General features: G+C 41.5%; 1 protein-coding gene across 1 annotated transcript in view; it reads left to right on the top strand.

Annotated features, from left to right (window-relative positions):
- PKD2 (polycystin 2, transient receptor potential cation channel) overlaps positions 1-21,191 on the top strand; it is a 64,215-nt gene that overhangs the window by 37,199 nt on the left and 5,825 nt on the right. Inside the window, exons 10-13 of the mRNA XM_036269824.1 lie at positions 1,455-1,553; positions 13,245-13,366; positions 13,622-13,739; positions 15,801-15,964. Coding sequence (XP_036125717.1) covers positions 1,455-1,553; positions 13,245-13,366; positions 13,622-13,739; positions 15,801-15,964 — 503 coding nt within the window. The remainder of the gene's footprint in view (positions 1-1,454; positions 1,554-13,244; positions 13,367-13,621; positions 13,740-15,800; positions 15,965-21,191) is intronic.

The raw sequence follows: 21,191 nt of genomic DNA on the forward strand, positions 1-21,191 counted from the left end.
TTTTTGACATCTCTTCAGAGGATGCACACTTTAATCCATTTCAACTCATACACGTGCAGGCATTAGGTAACAGCCATTCAGAAACAAAAATAAAACATTAGATGCCTGGATTGTAAAGGAGAGGTGGGAGATGTTACTTCGACTACAACGGCCTGCCCTTGGAATTGAGCGTTAAGCCAGGAGCTTATGTGTATTTTACATTGTATTCTCATTTCTGCTGCAGAATCTTAAACAGTATTCCTCCTTAATTCACAACAATTTAGTAGCCCATTAAAGTCTGTTAGAATAACAGAGTTCTCATTTGTTCACTCCTCAGTCATTAAATAAATGTTTACTGAGCCGCAGTATTCCACGCAGTGTGCTAGAGGCTGGGATGCAGTGGGAGGGGAGGCGGAGCCCACCCTGCCGGCACGAAGATCCCATAAATTGTAGGGAAACAAACATAATCAGATACACAACTCTAGTTACAAACCAGAGTTAAGTGCCAAAAAGGAAAAACAAAGGAAGAGCATGTTAAAGAAGGACCTAATCAATTGGGAGCAGTGTTTCCAGAAAACCTGTTGGAAACAGGTGTTGGAAATATAAACCATTATACTGGGGAAGGGCAAAGTCAGGAAAATGGACTACTACTGAATAATAATAACTGTAAATTATGTAGCAACCATACATTAGGCCCTGTCTTTAAGCACTTTACATGGATTATCTCATTAATCCTTACAACAAGAATGGGAAGGTACTGTTATTTCTTTCACTTTATTAATACAAAAATAAATAAATACATTTTTAAATGAAGATTAGAAAATTTAAACAATATAATCTTGGCAGTGCCAAGACCGAAACCCAAGTTTTCTTGACTCCAAAGCCACTGAGCTTTTCTTGGTTATCTTCTTACTGTGCCTATCATAGTCCTATTTGCAGAGATCTTTTTAACTCTTCTATGTTCTGTAAGTCTCAAATAATATTATATCACAGTATTTGGCATAAGCAGAGAATTCCATTTTTCTAAGTTGATATTGAAATTCAAAGAGCTGTTTAGAGTTCTGCATGCCAAATATGTATATCAAATGAAAAAATATAGAGAACATAGATAAGCAAAAAGAACAAAATAATCTTTCCATTCTTAGTTACACACATTAATGTTTTGTTTGTTTCATTCTTGTCTCTTTTTGCAAAATATATCACAGTATACAGTTTTGTAAGTAAGAAAATATATCATAAAAATAATAAGAATAAATGAATAAGAAAATATATCATATTTTCCTTCGGCATGACTTCATTAAAAAATAATTTTCCCAAGCAATATAGTAGCAAAACTATTAATTTATTACTTCTTAAGATATTGAATTGTTTTTTACAATGGTGAACAAAAAGGCATGTAGCAAAAACTGGATTGATGTTTATAAGATATACTAAGTTGCTACTTTAACCTCAACCTTCCTTTGATTTACAAACAGAATATGTTTTTGGCCATCATCAATGACACTTACTCTGAAGTTAAATCTGATTTGGCTCAGCAGAAAGCTGAAATGGAACTCTCAGATCTTATCAGAAAGGTATGGCAAGCCCTACTTCTTAGAATTATTTTATTTTCTACATAAAATAAGCATTGTTTCAGCCAGATTTCCAAATCAATATTAATTAATTGTCATTGCTTAAAATAAAGAGTAAATTGCTGTATTATAGGAATAATGTAAGTGTTCTTGGAGCTAGAGATGGATACGTTTTCTAGCTGGGATTTAAATTCTTGGGAATACTTGAATGCCCTGGAATTAAATTCTCAGTGAACTCTTTGGACTCTTAGAGCCAAGCTGCTGGTTTCAGCCCTTTGTTTTGACACCTCTTCCTGTTGGCTCTCACTTCCAGATTCAGAGTTCAAAGTAAACTGGAAGATTATGAAGACATTGCCACTTTTTCTATTTCGATGACAGTTCTAAAAAAGAAAAGAAAAAGTTTCAGAGGCAACTACTTTGTAGTTCATTTTACCTTTATCCTTAACCTTTTAGGGAAGTCGTAAAATAATCAAAGGGAAAGAGTCCTGGGAGGGAGGCCACAGCCGAAGGGCACGAGAACTCCCACTCCACCTTTTCAGGAAGTGTTCGGTTGTTAAATAGGCAGGCCAGGAAAGTTGGGCAGCTTTGTTCTTCTCAATATGACTGCTTTATTTGGTTTAAAGCAACAACAAATAACTACATCTAAAGTTCACAGCTTGTTACCTAACTTCATTTTGCTACGATACGGTGGCTCCTTTTCTTTTGGTTCAAGTCATAGGACTGTGTTGTCTGCGAATCATGTTGTAACAGAGACCTTTCCCTTTTTAAAACAGAGTCCAATGGATGGGACCTAAGATTTTTATTATCCTGAATTTTGCATAACCATTTATTGTATTTTAGCAAGTCTCCAGGGTGTGTACAGCAGTCCTCATTTTGCACTTTGGTTCTGATGTGCATAAAGATCTATCATTTCAGTTAAATAACACCAACCTCTCAACACAGTTCAAATTTCAGCTCACAGTGTATTGACTGAGTACAAGCATAAAGTACAAACTTCACTTTCAGTTATCACAGTGTTCCAACTGTGAGTAATAGTATAAAGTGAAAACCACTATAGATCACTGCAGAAATAACAGTTGTGCATCCTGCTCAGTGACCAATTATGTCACGTTTGCCAAGTCTCAGCTTGGTTACCGAGGATCTGATGTTCAGTTCACTCACAAAACACGTGGTTGTGTGGTTTCCTTTTCTCCCTGTGATAAATCGTGTGGCATTTTACGAAAAAAGAATAACTGAAAGAGAGAAGGAGCCAGCAAGATGCAAGTGTAGCAGAGAAATGAAGAATGATAGCACTGGGCATGAAAATAGAAAATGTATTGGGTTTATAGAAGAAATAAGTAGCTGGCCATGGGAATATCACTGCTACCATTTGAGAGATCTAGATACGCAGTTAAAAGAACTTAGGGAAGGCAAATGTATCAACATAAATGAGGAAAGTGATTGTGACAAAGGATGAAGATGTCTCAGAGGAAGTGACACTGGCAAAAAAAGAGAAAAAAAAATCACGTTAAAGGAACTCTTGGCAATATTTCACAATATTAAAAGTATAAAGGATAAAATGTTGGGAATTGACCTATATATAAAAAAAGATTATTATCACTAAGACATATAAAAGATGCTCACTATAGCCCAGCCCGGCTGATGTGGCTCAGTGGTTGAGCATCAACCTGTGCACCAAGAGGTTGCCGGTTCAACTCCCAGGCAGGGCACATGCCTGGGTTTGGGGCTCAATCCCTAGCAGGAGGCAGCTGATCGATGTTTCTTTCTCATCAATGTTTTTTTTTCTCTCTCTCTCTCTCCCTCTTCCTTCCTCTCTCTAAAATTCAATAAAAACATATTTCTAAAAAAATTTAAAGGGTGCTCACTACATATTGTAAGTTATACAAGAAGAAGGCAAGCAGTATTCAAAATTTGCTGGATAAGTTTCCCCTTCCCCGCCAAGAAAAAGAGCTGCACTGCTTATCCTGCCAAGGAGATAATGGATCCAGCAATTTCTGAGTTTGCCTCAGGAAGGTTTAACTATCCATTAACCACATTCCTGCATTCAGAATAGAACACTACACATACCACAGTTTACACTAACCCGTGGGCTTGTTCTCAGTGCACATTTAAGCAGTGAGTGTGTTGGGACCAGCATCATATGATACCATCTCAGCCCCAAGGCTCACAAAGCATTAGGCAAACTGGGATCCTTTCACTATTGAAAATCACTATCATGTGCTAATAACAACAGCAATAATAATCATAGCTGATACTTTTGTATTTTTATATTAAACACTGTGGTAGAGGAATACACTTTCCTCTGCCTCGGGTTTCTCTGGCTGGTCTAATAAATAGACATGAGACAGATTAGCAAGAGAAAATAACCAAATTTAATACATACATGTGTATGGGAACCTTACATACATAAGAGTTAGAGACCCCCACATGTAGGCGGGTTCAGAGAGAGAAAGGGAACATGAGCATATAAGACATTTCTGAGCTAAGGATGAGGTAAGGTGCCTTGGGGGCTTCAAAGGGTCATTGCAGAATGATAAGAGCATACGTTTAGTAAATAGAAGTTTGTGCTGCCCTATAGATAGCTCAAAAGCAGTAATCTCTGATAACTGCTAATTATGAGCAAAGCCCCTAATTCAAGTACTTCTAGGTACTTAAGGGAGGGGCAGAAGTTTCTTTTGCGCCTGTGGTAAAAGTTTCCTTTGCTCAAAACAATCTGCATACCACAGAGGCACATGTTGGGGTGACTTGTTCTGAACCCCCACAGTTTCGTCCTCTGAAACATCCCTGGAAGTTTCAGTCCAGAAGTTGGGTTGGTAGGTACTGTAGTTCTCCGTCTCTCTAAATCAGTCTCAGTCTTGAGAAAAGTTCGGTTAGTTAAACAGTCGTCTCATTTCAGGTGGTGGTGCTGCAGGTGGGCTCCCAAAGTGAAGCCTATGGTACAAGCAATCAGGTGTTTAATAAGAGAGATCCCTATGGAAACAAACAAACACAAAAACAAAGGTTAGTGATTGGAGCGACTATCATCACAGTTTCTGAGTTCTGTCGGCAGGCCGTCAAGATTTCTAGATGTTTGTCTCCAATCACCTTCAGATGGAGTGAAGGCAGGCAGTTTCAGCCTGATATATTTTCCTAGTTTCAGTTTGAATGTCTCTGGTGATCTTACAATAGGCATGGAGATTGTCCGAAGATGAGCTGTTGTGGGAATATCTCTGAAGTCCACATCAAGTGGTCCCACTTTAGCTTGTATGGCATTGAAAAGGGGCAGTTTTAATTCTCAGTAATTCCAAGTCAAAGGGTGGGAAAGTGAAATGATAGTTTGGAGGATTGATTGCAGCCAAAATATATAAGAAAATTGATAAAGTCTTTGTAGCCACACAGCCAGAAAAGAAAACTAGAAAAATTCTGGGTCCAGTTTGGTTTACCGGTAGAAAAATTTAAGAACTCCAAAGTTAGTGAACAGTGGAGTGGTGGATGCACAATACAATATACAGATGATGTGTTAGAGAACTGAACCCCTGAAATCTGTATAATTGTATTAAGCAATGTCATCCCACTAAGTTCTTTTTTTTAAAAGTCAGTGAACAGCACTAGAAGCTAATATTCACAAAGATGTATTATATTTCTATTGCAACATAATTTTTTCTCTCTAAAATTATTCATTTTTACCAAAGATAGCCAAATTGAGACTAATTTATTTGCAAAATTAGTCTAGTTTCAATAAACTAGGCTTGATTATTTGCATAAGCCCAGCAAGAATAGTAATTACCCACATAGACTCTTTTAAATCTGCTTTGCTGGAATTTTTCATAAGGAATCTTCAGATTGAACTTAAAAAGACCTCTCAAGGCCAGGAAGGCCAAGGCAAGGACCTGTCATTAGGCGTTGCCTGTACTATAGGTTTGGGTGATGTTCCTCTCTTCTCAAGGTCCCCCAAATATCCTGAGGTTCCTACACCTGCTAAGAAGTGACATTCTTTACTCACATAGTGAGGCTGCTTGCTGCGAACCATGTGAGCAAGGTACCAGGCCAGTATGTCCAAATTGTTTTTATTGGCTTTCGTAAGTCAATCTTAATTCTTTAAAGCTGTCTGGTCATATGCACGTCTCTCTTAAATATGACATTTCAGTCAAAGCTTTGGTAATAACACCATTTTCCAGTTGTGTCCTGTTATAAGAAGAACAGATTCTTATTGAACTTATGCAAATAACTATATTGTTATGAAAATAAAATTAAGAGTTAAACTTACTAAGAGTTTCCAAATTCTAGAGTGATCAGGGAGGGAGAAAAGTGTAAGTGTTTCAATACTGCTTACAAAGGTACAATTTACCAATTGTTAAATCATAGGTAGTTTAAGGAAAACAAGTGTTCTTTTATCTGGAAAACAAAAGATTAAAACAGATCAGCAGCCGTGGTCAGTTTGGCTCAGCGGTTAGAGTAATGGCCCGAGGACCAAAGTGTTGAGGGTTCAATTCCAGTCCAGGGCACCTGCTTTGGTTGTGGTTCAGTCCCATGCCTTGGTCTGGGTCGTGCAGGAGACAACCAATCAATGTGTCTCTTTCACATCTATGTTTCTCTCTCTCTCTCCCTCCCACTCTGTCTGAAGATAAATGGAAAAATATCCTTGGGTGAGGATTTTAAAAAAAAATTTTTTTTAAAGAAAAACATATCAGCAATTTCAAACAAAAGAAATCATAAAAATTGTAAGCATTTTCATCAGTTTATTTAGTCCTGTGTAATTAAACTTGTTCTACCTTACACCAGTTTTTCCATTAGTTCTCTAGACCTTGCTTGATAATCCGGGATGATAGACTCAGTCATAATTCCAACAAGTTTACAGCCATTGTTTACCATCTTCCTTTTCTGATTCAGGAGTAGACTATTGCCTTGTAAGGACATCAGGATGGCAAAAGTCTGCCAATCAGGTGTCATTTTTGCAGACATGGAACAGACTTCATCCATATGTGCCACAGTCTGATAGGTTCAGTCATTAGTGTGTGCCTCAGTTTTGATGATAGATCCTTATGTCAGGACAATCTTAGCTCTTCAGCAATTTCACATAATTTCTGCAACACTTATAACATGTACAAATACAACATAAAGAAGGCTCAGTATTATTTCTTATTTGGCAACGCTTCCCATGTAATTTCAATACACCAAAATAAATCTAATTAGTTTAATATTTCTCTTTGTAAGGAGAGAAAACACATATTTTGATGTGTTCAAAGGGCCCTTCTGGAATACCTCAAAGTTATTCCTAGGCCAAGAATCTATTTATAATTTAAATTTGGGGAAGTTTATAAAAAGGTTTGGAAATATGGTTCCTCAAGATTCTGTTTTACATTCAGATTTTTGTTCTATTTTTCCTCTTTTCCATTTTGAAACACCTGGCCTCAATTTAAGGCAAAATTAATTTCCTTTCCTTCAAAAATACATCTGCATATCTCATACCATATTTGAAAGCCAACATATATCCTGTTTCTCTTGTATACACAGTTGTTTTCCCTATTGTCTTTAATTTCTGTATCTTTAATTACTTACATTAAAATTCTTAACTTTTTTTTTTTTTTTTTTTTTTTTTTTTATCCTTACCCGAGGACATTTTTCCATTTTTTGTTCAGGTAGAGTGGGAGGGAGAGAGAGGAACAGAGAGAGAGAGAGAAACATCAATGTGAAAGGAACACATCGAGTGGCTGCCACCCGCACAACCGACCAGGGCCGGGGACAAACTGCAACCGAGGTATGCGCCCTTAGCGGGAACCGAACCCAGGTCTCTCAGGACCGCAGGCCGACACTCTAACCGCTGAACCAAACCGGCCAGGGCTAAAATTCTTAACTTTTAAAAACCTTAATTTCTAGTGAAAACTAAGAAGTAAGCAACTGTGAACTGTTGTACCAGTATTTTTTAGATGGATACATTTTTTAACACATGTCTCTCTCATAGCACAAATGTTTTTAACGTGGCACAAACCATGTTTACTAATAAACCCAAACATCTTAGTTCCTCTATGATAAGCAAAAATTTGATAGAGGTATGTTTGCTAATTAATGTTTCTTTATTTTATCTTATTTGGAAATGGTCTAGACATTCTATGAATATTCATAATTTAATTTAGCTAGCAAAACTTTAGGGTTTCAACTTACCAAGATTTAGGAAACCATTTTTAACAATATAATTATTCCTAAGTAATTGACCTAAAAGGAAAGCTTTTACCCTACTTACAATTTTTAATTTACTTGTTCCTAACAACTAAGTTTAGATTACTTATGAAAATATTATCCTAACAAGTTACTTTTCTTGCTGACAACAGACATAACCTGAGCTTATTTGACTAATAAACCCTGGTGGAATAAAAGTATTATTTAATGCTGATTATTCTAAAGATATGCCTATTTAACCAAACCAAACCGAAACCAGCCTTGATATCAAATATTTTTTCAGACCACATGATTCTAAAAAGTTTTGGGTTAGTTTCTGTTATATTTTTTAGAATTCTCATATAAGCACTTGTTTGTTTAAGCCAATTTAAAATACCTTTAAAAAAAAAAGTTAACAGTATCATCCAGAGGTAGAAAATGCCATACAACACACATGAACATACAAACAGGCATGGACAGCAACCTCCTAGTCTGTGTTGTAAAGCTACTAATACAGAGCAGATAAGATCACGTAAAAGAACAGTTGGGGCTAACCTCTGTTTCTGGCAGAACACATTAAGGTTACCCCTGTAGAAAGCTCAAGCCCTCTCTTACTAACGTTCGTGGAGAAAGCACTTATAATTTGTATTTATTTTTTGCAAGGGAGCCTGGAGCCATAGAAGCAGTTGTGCTTTCAAAAGCACTGGAGTCTGCCCTGGCTGGTTTGGCTCAGCCGTTAGAGTGTCGGCCTGTGGACTAGAGAGTCCTGGGTTCGGTTCCCGCAAAGGGCACGTACCTTGAATGCGGGATGAGTGTCTCTTCTCATGTCAACGTTTCTCTCTCTTCCTCCATCCTTCCCTCCCGCTCTAGCTGAAGATAAATGCAAAAATGTCCTCGACTGAGGATTAAAAAGAAAAGCACTAGAGTCTTCCTTTATTTCCTTCAGGCTTGGGAATTGTGGATGGCAGAGGGAGCTGGGCTTTGAACTAACTCCTAGAGCTACATTTCTGATTTCACAAGAATTTGTAAGATAAGAGCAAATGCTCTCAAAATTTGCACTGTAACTTAAGTGCCATCATAAATTGACCTACCTATCTAATGACATAATCCCTAATTTGCTTCTTTCCCTCTGGATATATAGTTTTATTTTACCTTAGGGAAAGGGCTCAAAAAATTTTTTAAAAATTTTTTATCAGGCTCTGACATTAGTTTCCAATTTGACCAAATTTCTGATCAAAAAGTTGTTCAGTCCTTTCAAATATCTTATCAGGTTTTAGCTGGGACAAACAGTAACTATTTCTGGCAGTATTAAACAATTCCATGCTAGCTAAAAGAAAGAACCGACTGCCTTCATGTCCCCGCTCCCCAGTGAGACACAGTGTCTGCTTCAGGGAAAAGAGAGACAGTCAGTTAAAGCTGACATCACTTTTTAAACATAAAGCTTGTTTAAAAATTCCAGTTTTAATGTTATCAATTCTTACATTTTCATATTCTTTTAATATAATCGCGGCCCGAGTCAGGGCTTCAGCAATGGGTTTTGGTGCCACAGTTCACGAATTCACATATTAAGGAGTCCTGGAAATTTCTCTTTTCTATCTCCTGACATTTTACCCACTCTTGAGTAAAAAGGCTCTGGGTCCCAGCAAGGGACGCTGGCCCTGTTATCATCAATCTTTAACTTAACAAGCCTGACTGCTGTCTCTAGTGATCGCTGGTCAGGTTTCTCATTGTAATCCTTCCCTTACAGTCTTCTACGTTTCTGCACACTGGGGTAAACAGAGCAGACTTGTTTGGGGTCTTATAATTTTGGGGTACCAACAAGGGGTCAATCTGGCCCACTCATCCTTTGGTAGTGCTGTACTAAAACCTTTGTTTTCAGTCCATCAGTATCTGTTTTATTTATCCCAATTTCTGTTCTTTCTAATTGGCGCATTTAGATGAGAATTTTCTTGGGGGCTGGCAGCACTCCGGTCAGACCCTAGCCGTGGTTTGGCCCCCGTTTCTGTCTGGCCATATTTTGGAGCTTCCAACCTGACAGTTACCAAGTCGAGTTCTTAGGAATAAAATTTTGGTTGTCTTTAAGTAAGATTTTGCCATTCTTTTTCTTTGATTTTTCTTAAGTGCAGGACAATTGTACTTCCAATGTCTTGATTTTTTTTTTTTTTTTACAATGTCTGAAGGCAGATGGGAAGGGGTCTGAGTGGACTTTGATGTTTGTTCTCATTTCTGTCCTTCCATCTTAAGAGGATCTTAATGGTTAGCTATTATAGCAATGTGAGAGCTCTCTAAGAAAAATATATCTTTCTTTTCAATTTAGAAGTTTTTCCAATTAAAAGGACCTATGGTCTGGCCTTGGCAGTGGTATCTATAGCAACTAGAACCAATGCTATGGAGGTAAAAGGCTTTTCCAAAGGAGGGTGGGAAAAGATGCAACCCTCACAAGAAAGTTTATTCCCAAAGTTAGCCTAAGAAATATAAAGGACGGGGGGTGAGGGTGGACACTGTCTTTATTTTTTAATTTTTTTTAAAGAGATTTTTTTTCTTTATTGATTTGAGAGAGAGAGAGAGAGAGGAAGTGAGAGGGAGAGAGAGATAGAAACATCAATGAGAAAGAACATAGATTGGCAGCCTCCTGCATGCCCCCAAATGGGGATTGAGCCCACAACCTGGGCTTGTGCCCTGACGGAGAATTGAACCAGCGACCTCTTGGTGCGTGGGTCAACACTCAGCTACTGAGCTACACTGGCCAGACTGGACACTGTCCTTAAACAGCTGTTCCAAAACACGGGGAATCACGTGCTTTCCCCTTTTGAACAGATCGAGGGTAAGCTTCCCCGAGCTGGATCTGCAGCCTGTTGGGCTGCTCACCAGATGCATCTGCATCATCCAGCTGGCAGATGTGACAGACTGTGTCTGGGAGAAACAGGATAGACACCGGAAACTCCCTTGAGAGCTTGCCAAGTGCACCCTCCTCATGGTGGGAGCCAGAGAGAAAATACGCTCACTGGTCATAAGGCTAAGTTCTCAGGACAAATACAAGACAAAATGAGAGAAGTCAGACAGAGAAAAACAAAACCAGGAGGACTCACCAAGTAACTAAGAGTCACTTCTCTAAGAAAATAGTTTCACAAATAATATCTCCTGCCAATCTAAATTTAGAAGCTTCTCACCACTTTTGCTTCCTTCAGAGCCTACAGGAGATCTGGGAGTGTGCTGACATGGTAAGAACCCTTACCTTCTGCCGGGCTTGGTCAGACATCCCAGGACCTCTTCATCTGCGACAGCTTCATGGGGAAGTGTGGGGTCCCAGCCAGAGTTTACCCTGCTCACAGCACCAACTATGAGGGAGGAACAAACTCTGCTCTACCCTCAGTTCTTCTGGCTGGTCTAATAAACAGACATGAGACAGATTAGCAAGATAAAATAACCAAATTGAATACATACATGTGTATGGGAACCCCACATACATGAGAGAGTCAGAGACCCCCACATGCAGGAGAGATTCAGAGTTAGAAAGGGAACATTAGTATATAAGACATTTCTGAGCTACGAAAGAGGTAAGGTGCGTTGGTGGCTTCAGAGGGTCATCGCAGGATGATGAGAAGAGCAGGTGCTTAGTAAATAGAAGTTTGTGCTGCCCTACAGACAGGTCAAAAGTGGTTATCCCTGACAATCTCATTATGGGCAAGGCCCCTAATTCAAGTTCTAGGTAGTTAAGAGAAGGGCAGAAGTTTCTTTTGCATCTGTGGCTAAAGTTGCCTGTCATTCAAAACAGTCTGCATACCACAGAGATACATCCTGGGGTGACTTGTTCTGAACCCCCACAATACAGTGCTAAATACTTTACATATGTGTTATTTCATTTATTTCTGATGACAGCTATGAGCATTGATTGCTATTACCCACACTCTAGGAATGATGTAACAGGCCTGGAGAAGGTATGCATGTCCAAGGTCACATAGCAGTTGGGCCGAGTCATAGCACATGCCCTTAACCCATTCAAAAGACTTCACATATGGTTAAAGGAACGTTTACGTTTGATTTGGCTAGGAAGAGACAATGCTAGTGCATTCTTCTTTCAATAACTTAACATGAACTGTTCTAAGTGAACAGCTGAGCTACTTCTAGGCATTTGTGACTTAATTCTTTTGGATCCCAGAGTGATGTTATAGAAATACGTAAATCACACTTTTCTTTGAACACATGCAATTTGAAATACTCAGTTCTGAGATATTCAGGGTAGTTGGCTTCTTTCTTTGCCCTTTGAAAAAGAGTAACATTTTAGTTTGTTTTATTTAGAGCATCTCTGACTTTGAAGTGATCAACATTTATCTTGGTCCCCACTGACCTGGCTGCCCAAATATTTAGTAAAAGCAATTTAGGGAGTACCCACTCATCATATTTGATTTGGGGGAATATTCACCATCATAGTCTCTGGAGCTGCCACACTCCCCAGGGTCTCAAAAGAATTGCACCATATTATCTCTCAGAAGAATCTTTCAGTCAGAAAGATGGCCCCTGTAGGAGGTGTCACTGAAATGCCAACATTTAGGTCCACTGGGTAAGAGGGGGTTTGCATGACATTGTGATTTGAAAGGTCTTAGGATAAGTCTTTTTTTTTTGTCTTTTTTTTTATCCTCACCTGAGGACACTCTTCCATTTTTTGCTCAGGTAGAGTGGGAGGGAGAGAGAGGAACAGAGAGAGAGAGAGAAACATCGACGTGAAAGGGACACATCGAGTGGCCGCCACCCGCACGACCAACCAGGGCTGGGGACAAACTGCAACCAAGGTACGTGCCCTTAGCGGGAACTGAACCCGGGTCTCTCAAGACCGCAGGCCGACGCTCTAACCGCTGAGCCAAACCGGCCAGGGCTTAGGATAAGTCTTTTAACAAAGAAACAGAACACTTTAATTTTTAATGTTTCTAATATTTTCAGTTTGGATGTAGTAAATAAACATTTCACTTTTTTAAAAAAATTTATTATGATTTTATAACCAACACCAAGGGAACTTTTAATGTTTGACAAGAAGATTTAAAGGTCATGGAACAATCAATTTTCCCGGTTGATTATTAACACCACGCACAGTTCGCGCTCGCGTGGTCATTTCACAGTCCTGCACCGCAGGGCAGCAAGCAAGGTCAGCCTGGAGTTTATTAACAGAAACTCCACATCCATGTTGTACTGAAATGCACACTAACATGTATAAGGAAGTTACTATGAGATAATATAGAAAATAAACAATTTATGACTCAAGGTTCTCAGTATTGTTAAGAACTGTTGCACATTCCTCCGTATTCTGAGGCTTGAAACATGTATTGGTTTTCGTTTCTATAACCTAAACTTGCATTCACCTAGGAGCAAAGGACTCGGTTCTTCCAGAAGAGTTTTATGGAAAACTGAAGATGTGTCCATTATTCGTTTATTCAACACATACTTGTTGAGTGGCCACCTTACATCAGGCACTGTTCTGGGTTTAGAGTAGTTACTTCTGTAAATTGAAAGACAAGTAAATGCAAAAGGAGAATGTGCTACACGAAGTCTTTTTCTTTTCCACAGGGTTACCATAAAGCCTTGGTCAAACTAAAACTAAGAAAAAATACCGTGGATGACATTTCAGAGAGTCTGCGGCAAGGGGGAGGCAAGTTAAACTTTGATGAACTTCGACAAGATCTCAAAGGGTAAGAATCAGACTTTCTGAGGCCCTGGAAGATTCCCTATATAAAGCTACATTCTTGATGATAAGGGTATTTCTGGTCCAAGTACTCAGAGAGACACCTTTTTTTCAGAGGTGGGTGTCTTTCTGGAACACCCTAGAAGAGGCAGACTGTCCCTGATTCAGCAATTTCTCCTTCCTCCCTACATTTTGATGTCTCTGTGCTGGGGTTGGACCATGTATGTAGATGAGTTCATCTGTAACCTCTCAATCATTTCAGGAAGGGCCATACTGATGCAGAGATCGAGGCCATATTCACCAAGTATGACCAAGACGGAGACCAAGAACTGACTGAACATGAACATCAGCAGATGAGAGACGACTTGGAAAAAGAGAGGGTGGGTTCAGTTTAGGAGAACGTGATTTGATTTGGCACCCACGATGTTTCAGACACGATACTAAGTAACGGGTTATTGAGAGTCAACTCTCTCTCTCTCATCAATTTATGTATCTCTCTCATCAATGTATGTAGTAGTACCCTGCTTATTGTAACAAGGATATATAACACAATAATATATAAATATGCAATAAGTTAGCATAAATGTAAAAAGTCAAAATGAAGCCCTGGCCAGTTTGGCTCAGTGGTTGAGCGTCGGCCGGCCGGCTGACCAGAGAGTCCCGGGTTCGGTTGCCGCTAGGGGCATGTACAAAAAAAAAAAAAAAAAAAAAAAAAGGTCAAAATGAAGAATGAAGAAAAACAAAACAAAACAAAAGTGAAATATAAAACTAAACTATGAATGAAGCTAGAAATGCATTCCATAAAAACACATATGCTTATTGAGATTGGGCTACAAATTTGGCCCTAAGCTTTCTAGTAATGAACTTGAAAAGAGAAAACTGAATAGTCACATATTTCACAATGTCCATGAGAGTGAGGGGAAAAAAAATTTCTTAGGAAATATAAAAAAATTAGCCCAGCTGGTGTGGCTTAGTGGATTAAGCATCATCCCATGTACCAAGAGCTCACCGGTTCGATTCCCAGTCAGGTCACATGCCGAGGTTGCAGGCTCAATCCCTAGCAGGGGGCAGGCAGGAGGCAGCCAATTGATGTTTCTCTCTCACATCAATGTTTCTATCTCTCCCCCTCTAAAAAAATCAATAAAAACATTAAAAAAAATAAAAATAAAATTAATTACTCTTGAAATTAACATTTAAAATAAAACAGCTGCCTTCCATTTGAATATTTATTAAACTATTAAAAATAAATTTACATAGGCTTTTATAATAAAAAATAGGTAAAAACAAATTTTTTTTTATGGTATGTGCCCCTAGCGGGAACCGAACCCAGAACTCTCTGGTCCGCAGGCCGATGCTCCAACCGCTGAGCCAAACCGGCCAGGGCAAAAAATAGGTAAACATTTTATTTATTTATTTATTTATTTATTATTATTTTTTTATCCTCACCTGAGGACATTTTTCCATTTTTTGTACAGATAGAATGGGAGGGAAAGAGAGGAAGAGAGAGAGAGAGAGAAACATCGAGGTGAAAGGGACACATCGAGTGGCTGCCACCCGCACGACCAACCAGGGCCGGGGACAAACTGCAACCGAAGTACGTGCCCTTAGCGGGAACCGAACCTGGGTCTCTCCATACCGCAGGCCGATGCTCTAACCGCTGAGCCAAACCGGCCAGGGCAAGGTAAACATTTTAATATTAACTTTAAAAATAAATGGTTAAACAAAAAATACATGCTATATGAGGTAGAGAGAATGAAGTTGCATGTTATACATAAAAGTCATTTTCCTGTGAGGAGATAGTATAGAGCAGTGGTTTCTATGTGCTGCTCCACAGAACAGTACCATTGGGTGAAAAACCACCAGTCCTTGTGAAATGTAAGCAAGAGGACGATGAGGAAAATTTTCACAAGGCTGTCTTTAGTCAAAATTCTTCTGAGATTATATCTTTCGTACTTCATGGCTATTAAATGGGTTAACTTTATTTTGCATTGATTCTTTAGAGAGAGAGCAAAGGAGAGGGCGAGATAGAAGCATCAGTGTTTCTGCACGCCCCCCACTGGGGATCGGGCCCACAACCTGGGCATCTGCCCTGACAGGGAATCCACCGGCAACCTCTTGGTGCAGGGTCAACGCTCAACCACTGACCCACACCAGCCTGGCTTAAATGGGTTAACTTTTATGAAAAAGTATATATTTCTTCATTTATGTTTTCTATATACTGTCTTGTCCAAACAATAACTTACTAACTGCTTGCTGATCATTAAAATCTGTTTTCAAAATTTGCCAATCCATGAAATTTTAAAGTGTGGGAATCACAGTCTGGTGTTAACCACAAAGAAACCCAAGGCAAATGGCACACACCCATTTCTCATTGGCCCAAGTCCTTGGTGAAGCTTCTGTGGAGTCTGGGTGTTCCTGCTCAATGGCCCCATTTTCTGCAGGAGGACCTGGACTTGGATCACAGCTCCTTACCACGTCCCATGAGCAGCCGAAGTTTCCCACGAAGCCTAGATGACTCTGAGGAGGAGGATGATGAAGACAGTGGGCATAGTTCCAGAAGGAGAGGAAGTATCTCCAGTGGGGTTTCTTATGAAGAGTTTCAGGTGTAAGTATAGAGGAATTGCCGTACAACTATGCTCTTACCCACCTCCTTTGCCCCATTATTATCAAATACATTATGTCATTTCTGTGTGTTATAGGCCCAACGATACAATTATGTACATATTGTCTTGTACTGTCGCTTTTTAAATCAGTTCAGAGAAGAAAAGGAGGAAAATTGTGCATTAATACTGTCTTGTATAGTTGTTGTGGTGCGACAGAGTCAAAGAAAGACCACTAGAGAATTGAAGTCCAAATAAGAGCCATTTATTAGCCGGCCGGCATCTGATTCCGAACACCCCTGTGACGGAGGCTTCGGAGATCAGCCCCGACCTCCTTACACACACACTTTTATTTTTTTTATTTTTTTTTTATTTTTTTATTTTTTTATCCTCACCCGAGGACATTTTTCCATTTTTTGTTCAGGTAGAGTGGGAGGGAGAGAGAGGAACCGAGAGAGAGAGAGAGAAACATCGATGTGAAAGGAACACATCGAGTGGCTGCCACCCGCACAACCAACCAGGGTCGGGGACAAACTGCAACCGAGGTACGTGCCCTTAGCGGGAACCGAACCCGGGTCTCTCAGGACCGCAGGCCGACGCTCTAACCGCTGAGCCAAACCGGCCAGGGCCACACACACTTTTTAAAGCTCAAAACTACATTCCAGTATGCACTGGTTCATAGCAAGCAAGCACGTATAGAAGTGAAAATATGCAATTAGGTAGTTGGCTAACCTGGCTAACCTGGGAACATGACATTTCTTGGCCCAGTGCCTGGGGACCTGACATTTCTTCGTCTAGTGCCTGAGGACCTGACATTTCTTGGTCCAGTGTCTGGGAACCTGACATTTCTCGGTCCAGTGTCTGGGAACCTGACATTTCTTGGACATTTCTTGGACAGGGGGTATTCCAATTTACTAAGGTTATTTTGATCTCTATCCTGTTAATTAATTAAATTCCTTACAAAACAAGTTCTTCAAGAGGGCACACAGTGATTTTACCAAGCATCAGTTATGGAGCTATAAACATGTCAGCACATTTCCCCACTGGGTTTTAGGAGGAATCAAATCATCGTTTCCTCGTCATTTCCAGTACAGATATGTTGATAATGGGTAACGTAAGACCATAAGTTTCACAGCCTGGATTCTTTTTCTGACATGCAGCGAAGTAATTTATGACGGAAGGTCTGAAAAACAGTCCTAGGACGATTAGTATTAGGGGACTTACGGCAGCAGATAAGAGAATAGTTAGCCATGGGGACCAGTTATATAATCCCTCAAACCAGTTGTCGCGTTTTTTTGTTGTTCCTCTCTCTCACTCAGTCTTTGTCTCACCATAGACAGGCTGTCTTTGATGATGCCAGAATGATTGGCGTAGAAACAGCAGGTTTCCCCCTAGGACCAGGCATAATCCCCCTTGTTTTAGAAAGAGTAGGTTGAGCCCTGGCCATTTTGGGTTAGCAGTTAGAGCATCGCTCTGTGGACTGGAGAGTCCTGGGTTCGGTTCCTGCTAAGGGCACGTACTTCGGTTGCAGTTTGCCCCTGGCCCCGGTTGGGGTCATGTGGGTGGCAACCAGTCAATGTGTCTCTCTCACATCAATGTTTTTCTCTCTCTCTCTTCCTCCCTCCTGCTCTATCTGAAGATAAATGCAAAAATGTCATCCGGTAAGGATAAAAAAAAAAAAAGAAAGAAAGAGTAGGTTGAGTCCTCGCCAGTTCTAGACGACTACCTCTGCCAAGGAATTTAATGAATTTTCTAAATGGGAGACTGACTTTTCCAGATCTTGTAGATCTAGATCTATTTGGTGAGTTTTGACATTTTTGTCTGCAGTTATAAGAGCAGCAGTTCCCACCACAGTGGAGCCTGCCAACACCATGCCTACTAGGAGGGGCACAAAGATAGGGGCCCTTTTGGCCCGCTGCATCTGTAATCCAAAATGTTCCCGTCCCCCTTCTCTGGAGTAGAAATAAACCTGTGGAATAACATGGGTTAATACACAGAGGCCAACTTATTTAGTCATAGTGCGTGGGTTGATGCAAGGGGTGAGACCAGTAGTGCAAGCAAACCAAGTGCCGTCAGGGGCTGCTGGGAAAGAGGGGTTCTCGTCGGAGTTCTCAGGTTTGTCGATAGATATTATTCCTAGACAAGAGTCTTGGTATGCTGAGTTATACTCATATCCAAATAGCCCTTGGATATGAGACAAAGTCCCTGTCCTCATAAGTTTCCCAAAGTTAGTTTTTGTTCCTGTCCCCAGCGACAAATATTCATGTTCTGCGTGATGTTTTTGATGGAAATATTTCTAATCTGCTCCATAGAGGAGCCTATGGATCCATTTGTCCCAATCCCCACATAGTATGGAGGGGATGGATTTAGACAGAACCAGCAGTCTGAGGTGGCATTGGGGTTAGTCTGGTTTACAAATCTGTAGACCGCTTCAAGGGTGTCTATGAGAGGCCTCTTGGGAGGTATCGGCTGAGTACTGTGGGACTCTGGAGTAGTATAGTGGAAAGCCTCTGAGGTTGAAGGTAGGAGATTAGGTCGAGGAGCATCAGGTCCCTTGTCCAAAATAGGGTTAAGAACCAAGTTAGGACCTATTGGCTTAGTAACCTGATTGATGGGAGTCTTTTGAATAGTAAACATAGTGCCGGGATCTCTAACTGTTACATACAGGCACAGGCCCCAAGTCCTTCCTGTCAGCCAAATGGGGTGGTCCCAAGTTTTTACAGTTATTATGACAAGGCTGCAAGTTCTTGGTATTGTACATCTTTCTGGTGGGGGCTGCATTTGACGTAGGAACTGAATATCTGGGTCCCAGGAGGTTCGGGCGCCAAGGTTTCACAATCCCAAGAAGGGCAGCGATATTCATCTGGCCCCTGGCAGCCTGGGCTGCCCTCAGCAGGGCAAACATAATGCTGAGAGTACCACATCCCTTTTTCTAAGGAGATGGTACCACAACCGTAGGCTGGAACCCTGACACATCCCCCACATCTAGGTGGGGACTTACTCCATTTTAGTCCAAAGAGGTTATACATAACGGATCAAAATTGGGGAGCCCCATAAGTGGGGTAGGTAGAGATGTTTTGTCCATCAGTGGTTCGGGTGAGGGTCCAAATATGTTGGGTTGGCTGATGAGGAGTTCCTTGAATTACAGTGGCCCCAATCAGGATAATCAGGATCGAGAGAGTTTTACCTTTAAGGGATCCCCTGTAGGATGGATGGTCCATCTTTCCGGTATCTGGTCAAGGTGTGCCTTCTTTACCTGAGTATGGCGAATCCAAAATCGGCGCCTGCCACCTTAAAGACCGTTGGGGTGGCGAGGATCACTGGCAATGGTCCAGTCCATCTGGGTTTGAGAGAAGCAGGTTGAATTTTCTTGACCCAGATCCAATCTCCTGGTTGGATGTTGTGGGGGTCTGAATTATCTGGAAGAGAAGGCTTAGGAAGAGAATCCTTTATTATCTGATGATTTCTCTGTTGGACAAATTGCAGAGCCTGGAAGGACATAAGAAGAGAATGATTATTCAACTCAGCTAATGTTTCCTCCCCTAAATCAGTTATTCTCGCTTTAGTCCATGGGTAAGATTTGGTCTTTCCTGTGGCCCCCTGGATTGGAGTTTTGTCTTTAGAGAGTGGTCCATCCGTTTCTTGGAGGACTGAGAAAGTAGCCCCTGTGCTGACTAAAAATTCTGCTGGTTTGCCCCCGACATTTAAAGTTACCTTGGGCTCCCGGGGGCTCAGTTGGAAGGAGCCCCGGCCCTGTCATTCAGCCTCCTCAAGTAGAATGGGGACCTTCTGATCTGGTTTATCTTTTCTTTTAGGACAATCCTCTTTCCAATGACCCTTCTCTTTGCAGTAGGCACATTGATCAGAGTCTAAGTTATTCTGTTGTTATTCCGACCCTTTTTCTGGTTCCAATTTCTGGTATTTCTCTCTGGTTTATTCCATTCATTCATAGCTGCCACCAAAATCTTTCTACCTTCTTAGTTTGGGCCACGTCTGGGTCATCGCAGTTGTTGAGTACTCACTGAGCAATTTCGACCACTTCGCTTAAAATATTCCCCTCAGCCCTGGCTGGTTTGGCTCAGCGGTTAGAGCGTCGGCCTGCGGTCCTGAGAGACCCAGGTTCGGTTCCCGCTAAGGGCGCATACCTCGGTTGCAGTTTGTCCCCGGCCCTGGTTGGGTCATGTGGGTGGCAACCACTTGATGTGTCCCCTTTCACATCGATGATTCTCTCTCTCTCCCTCCCACTCTATCTGAACAAAAACTGGAAAAATGTCCTCGGGTGAGGATTAAAAATAAATAAATAAAACCTTCCCCTCAAATCCTCTTAATTTTTGTAGTTTTTTTCTAATATCTGGGACCGACTGAGTGACAAAGGCAATATTAATTGCTCTCCTGTTCTCAGGGGCTTCCGGGTCTATGGGGGTAAATAACCAGTAAGCTTCCATGCAACGCTCAAGAAGGCGGCAGCGACTCACCTGGGCGCTGAGCGGTCTCGCTCGCCTTAGATAAATGAGTCGGCCTCTTGGCCGCTCCCGGATGCCCCGTAAGAGAGCCAGGCGATGGTGTTCGAGAGCCTCCTTAGCTCGATCGTCATTAGGGTTCCAGGCCGGTCTGGAGGTAGGCAACAGGCAACTAATTCGGTCAGGGTCGGAGGTGGGATGCCCGTCCGTCCCAAGGACAGTGCTGGCGGCCTCCCTGCATGTTCTGTCTCTCCTCAGAGGGGAGGAGGGCCTGGGGGAGCTGCTGGCGGCCTCCCTGCATGTTCTGTCTCTCCTCAGAGGGGAGGAGGGCCTGGGGGAGCTGCTGGCGGCCTCCCTGCATGTTCTGTCTCTCCTCAGAGGGGAGGAGGGCCTGGGGGAGCTGCTGGCGGCCCCCCTGCATGTTCTGTCTCTCCTCAGAGGGGAGGAGGGCCTGGGGGAGCTGCTGGCAGTCACCCCAGTGGGCCGGTGGGTATGAAAACAGTTTCTAACAGAGAGATTAGACCTCGGGGTTTGCCAGAGGAAGAAGGGTTCCGCTGTTCCCAGTTGTAGAGATCACTTGTAGAAAAGGGAACATATACCATAAAAGGTCTTTGGGGTTCCCTGGCAGGAGGAGCAGCAACCTGTCGAAGGGACAGAATAGTGGCTGATGAAAGTCAGGGGCTGCAGCCTCCCTACCGGCTGGTGATGAGTTAGTTCCTCCGGGGTATGCGGGGGACTGAGAGGCTGAGCGTCCCCGGGGGCAGGCGGCCTG

The sequence above is a fragment of the Molossus molossus genome, unplaced genomic scaffold (assembly GCF_014108415.1).
Source record: "Molossus molossus isolate mMolMol1 unplaced genomic scaffold, mMolMol1.p scaffold_m16_p_1, whole genome shotgun sequence".
NCBI lineage: Eukaryota > Metazoa > Chordata > Mammalia > Chiroptera > Molossidae > Molossus > Molossus molossus.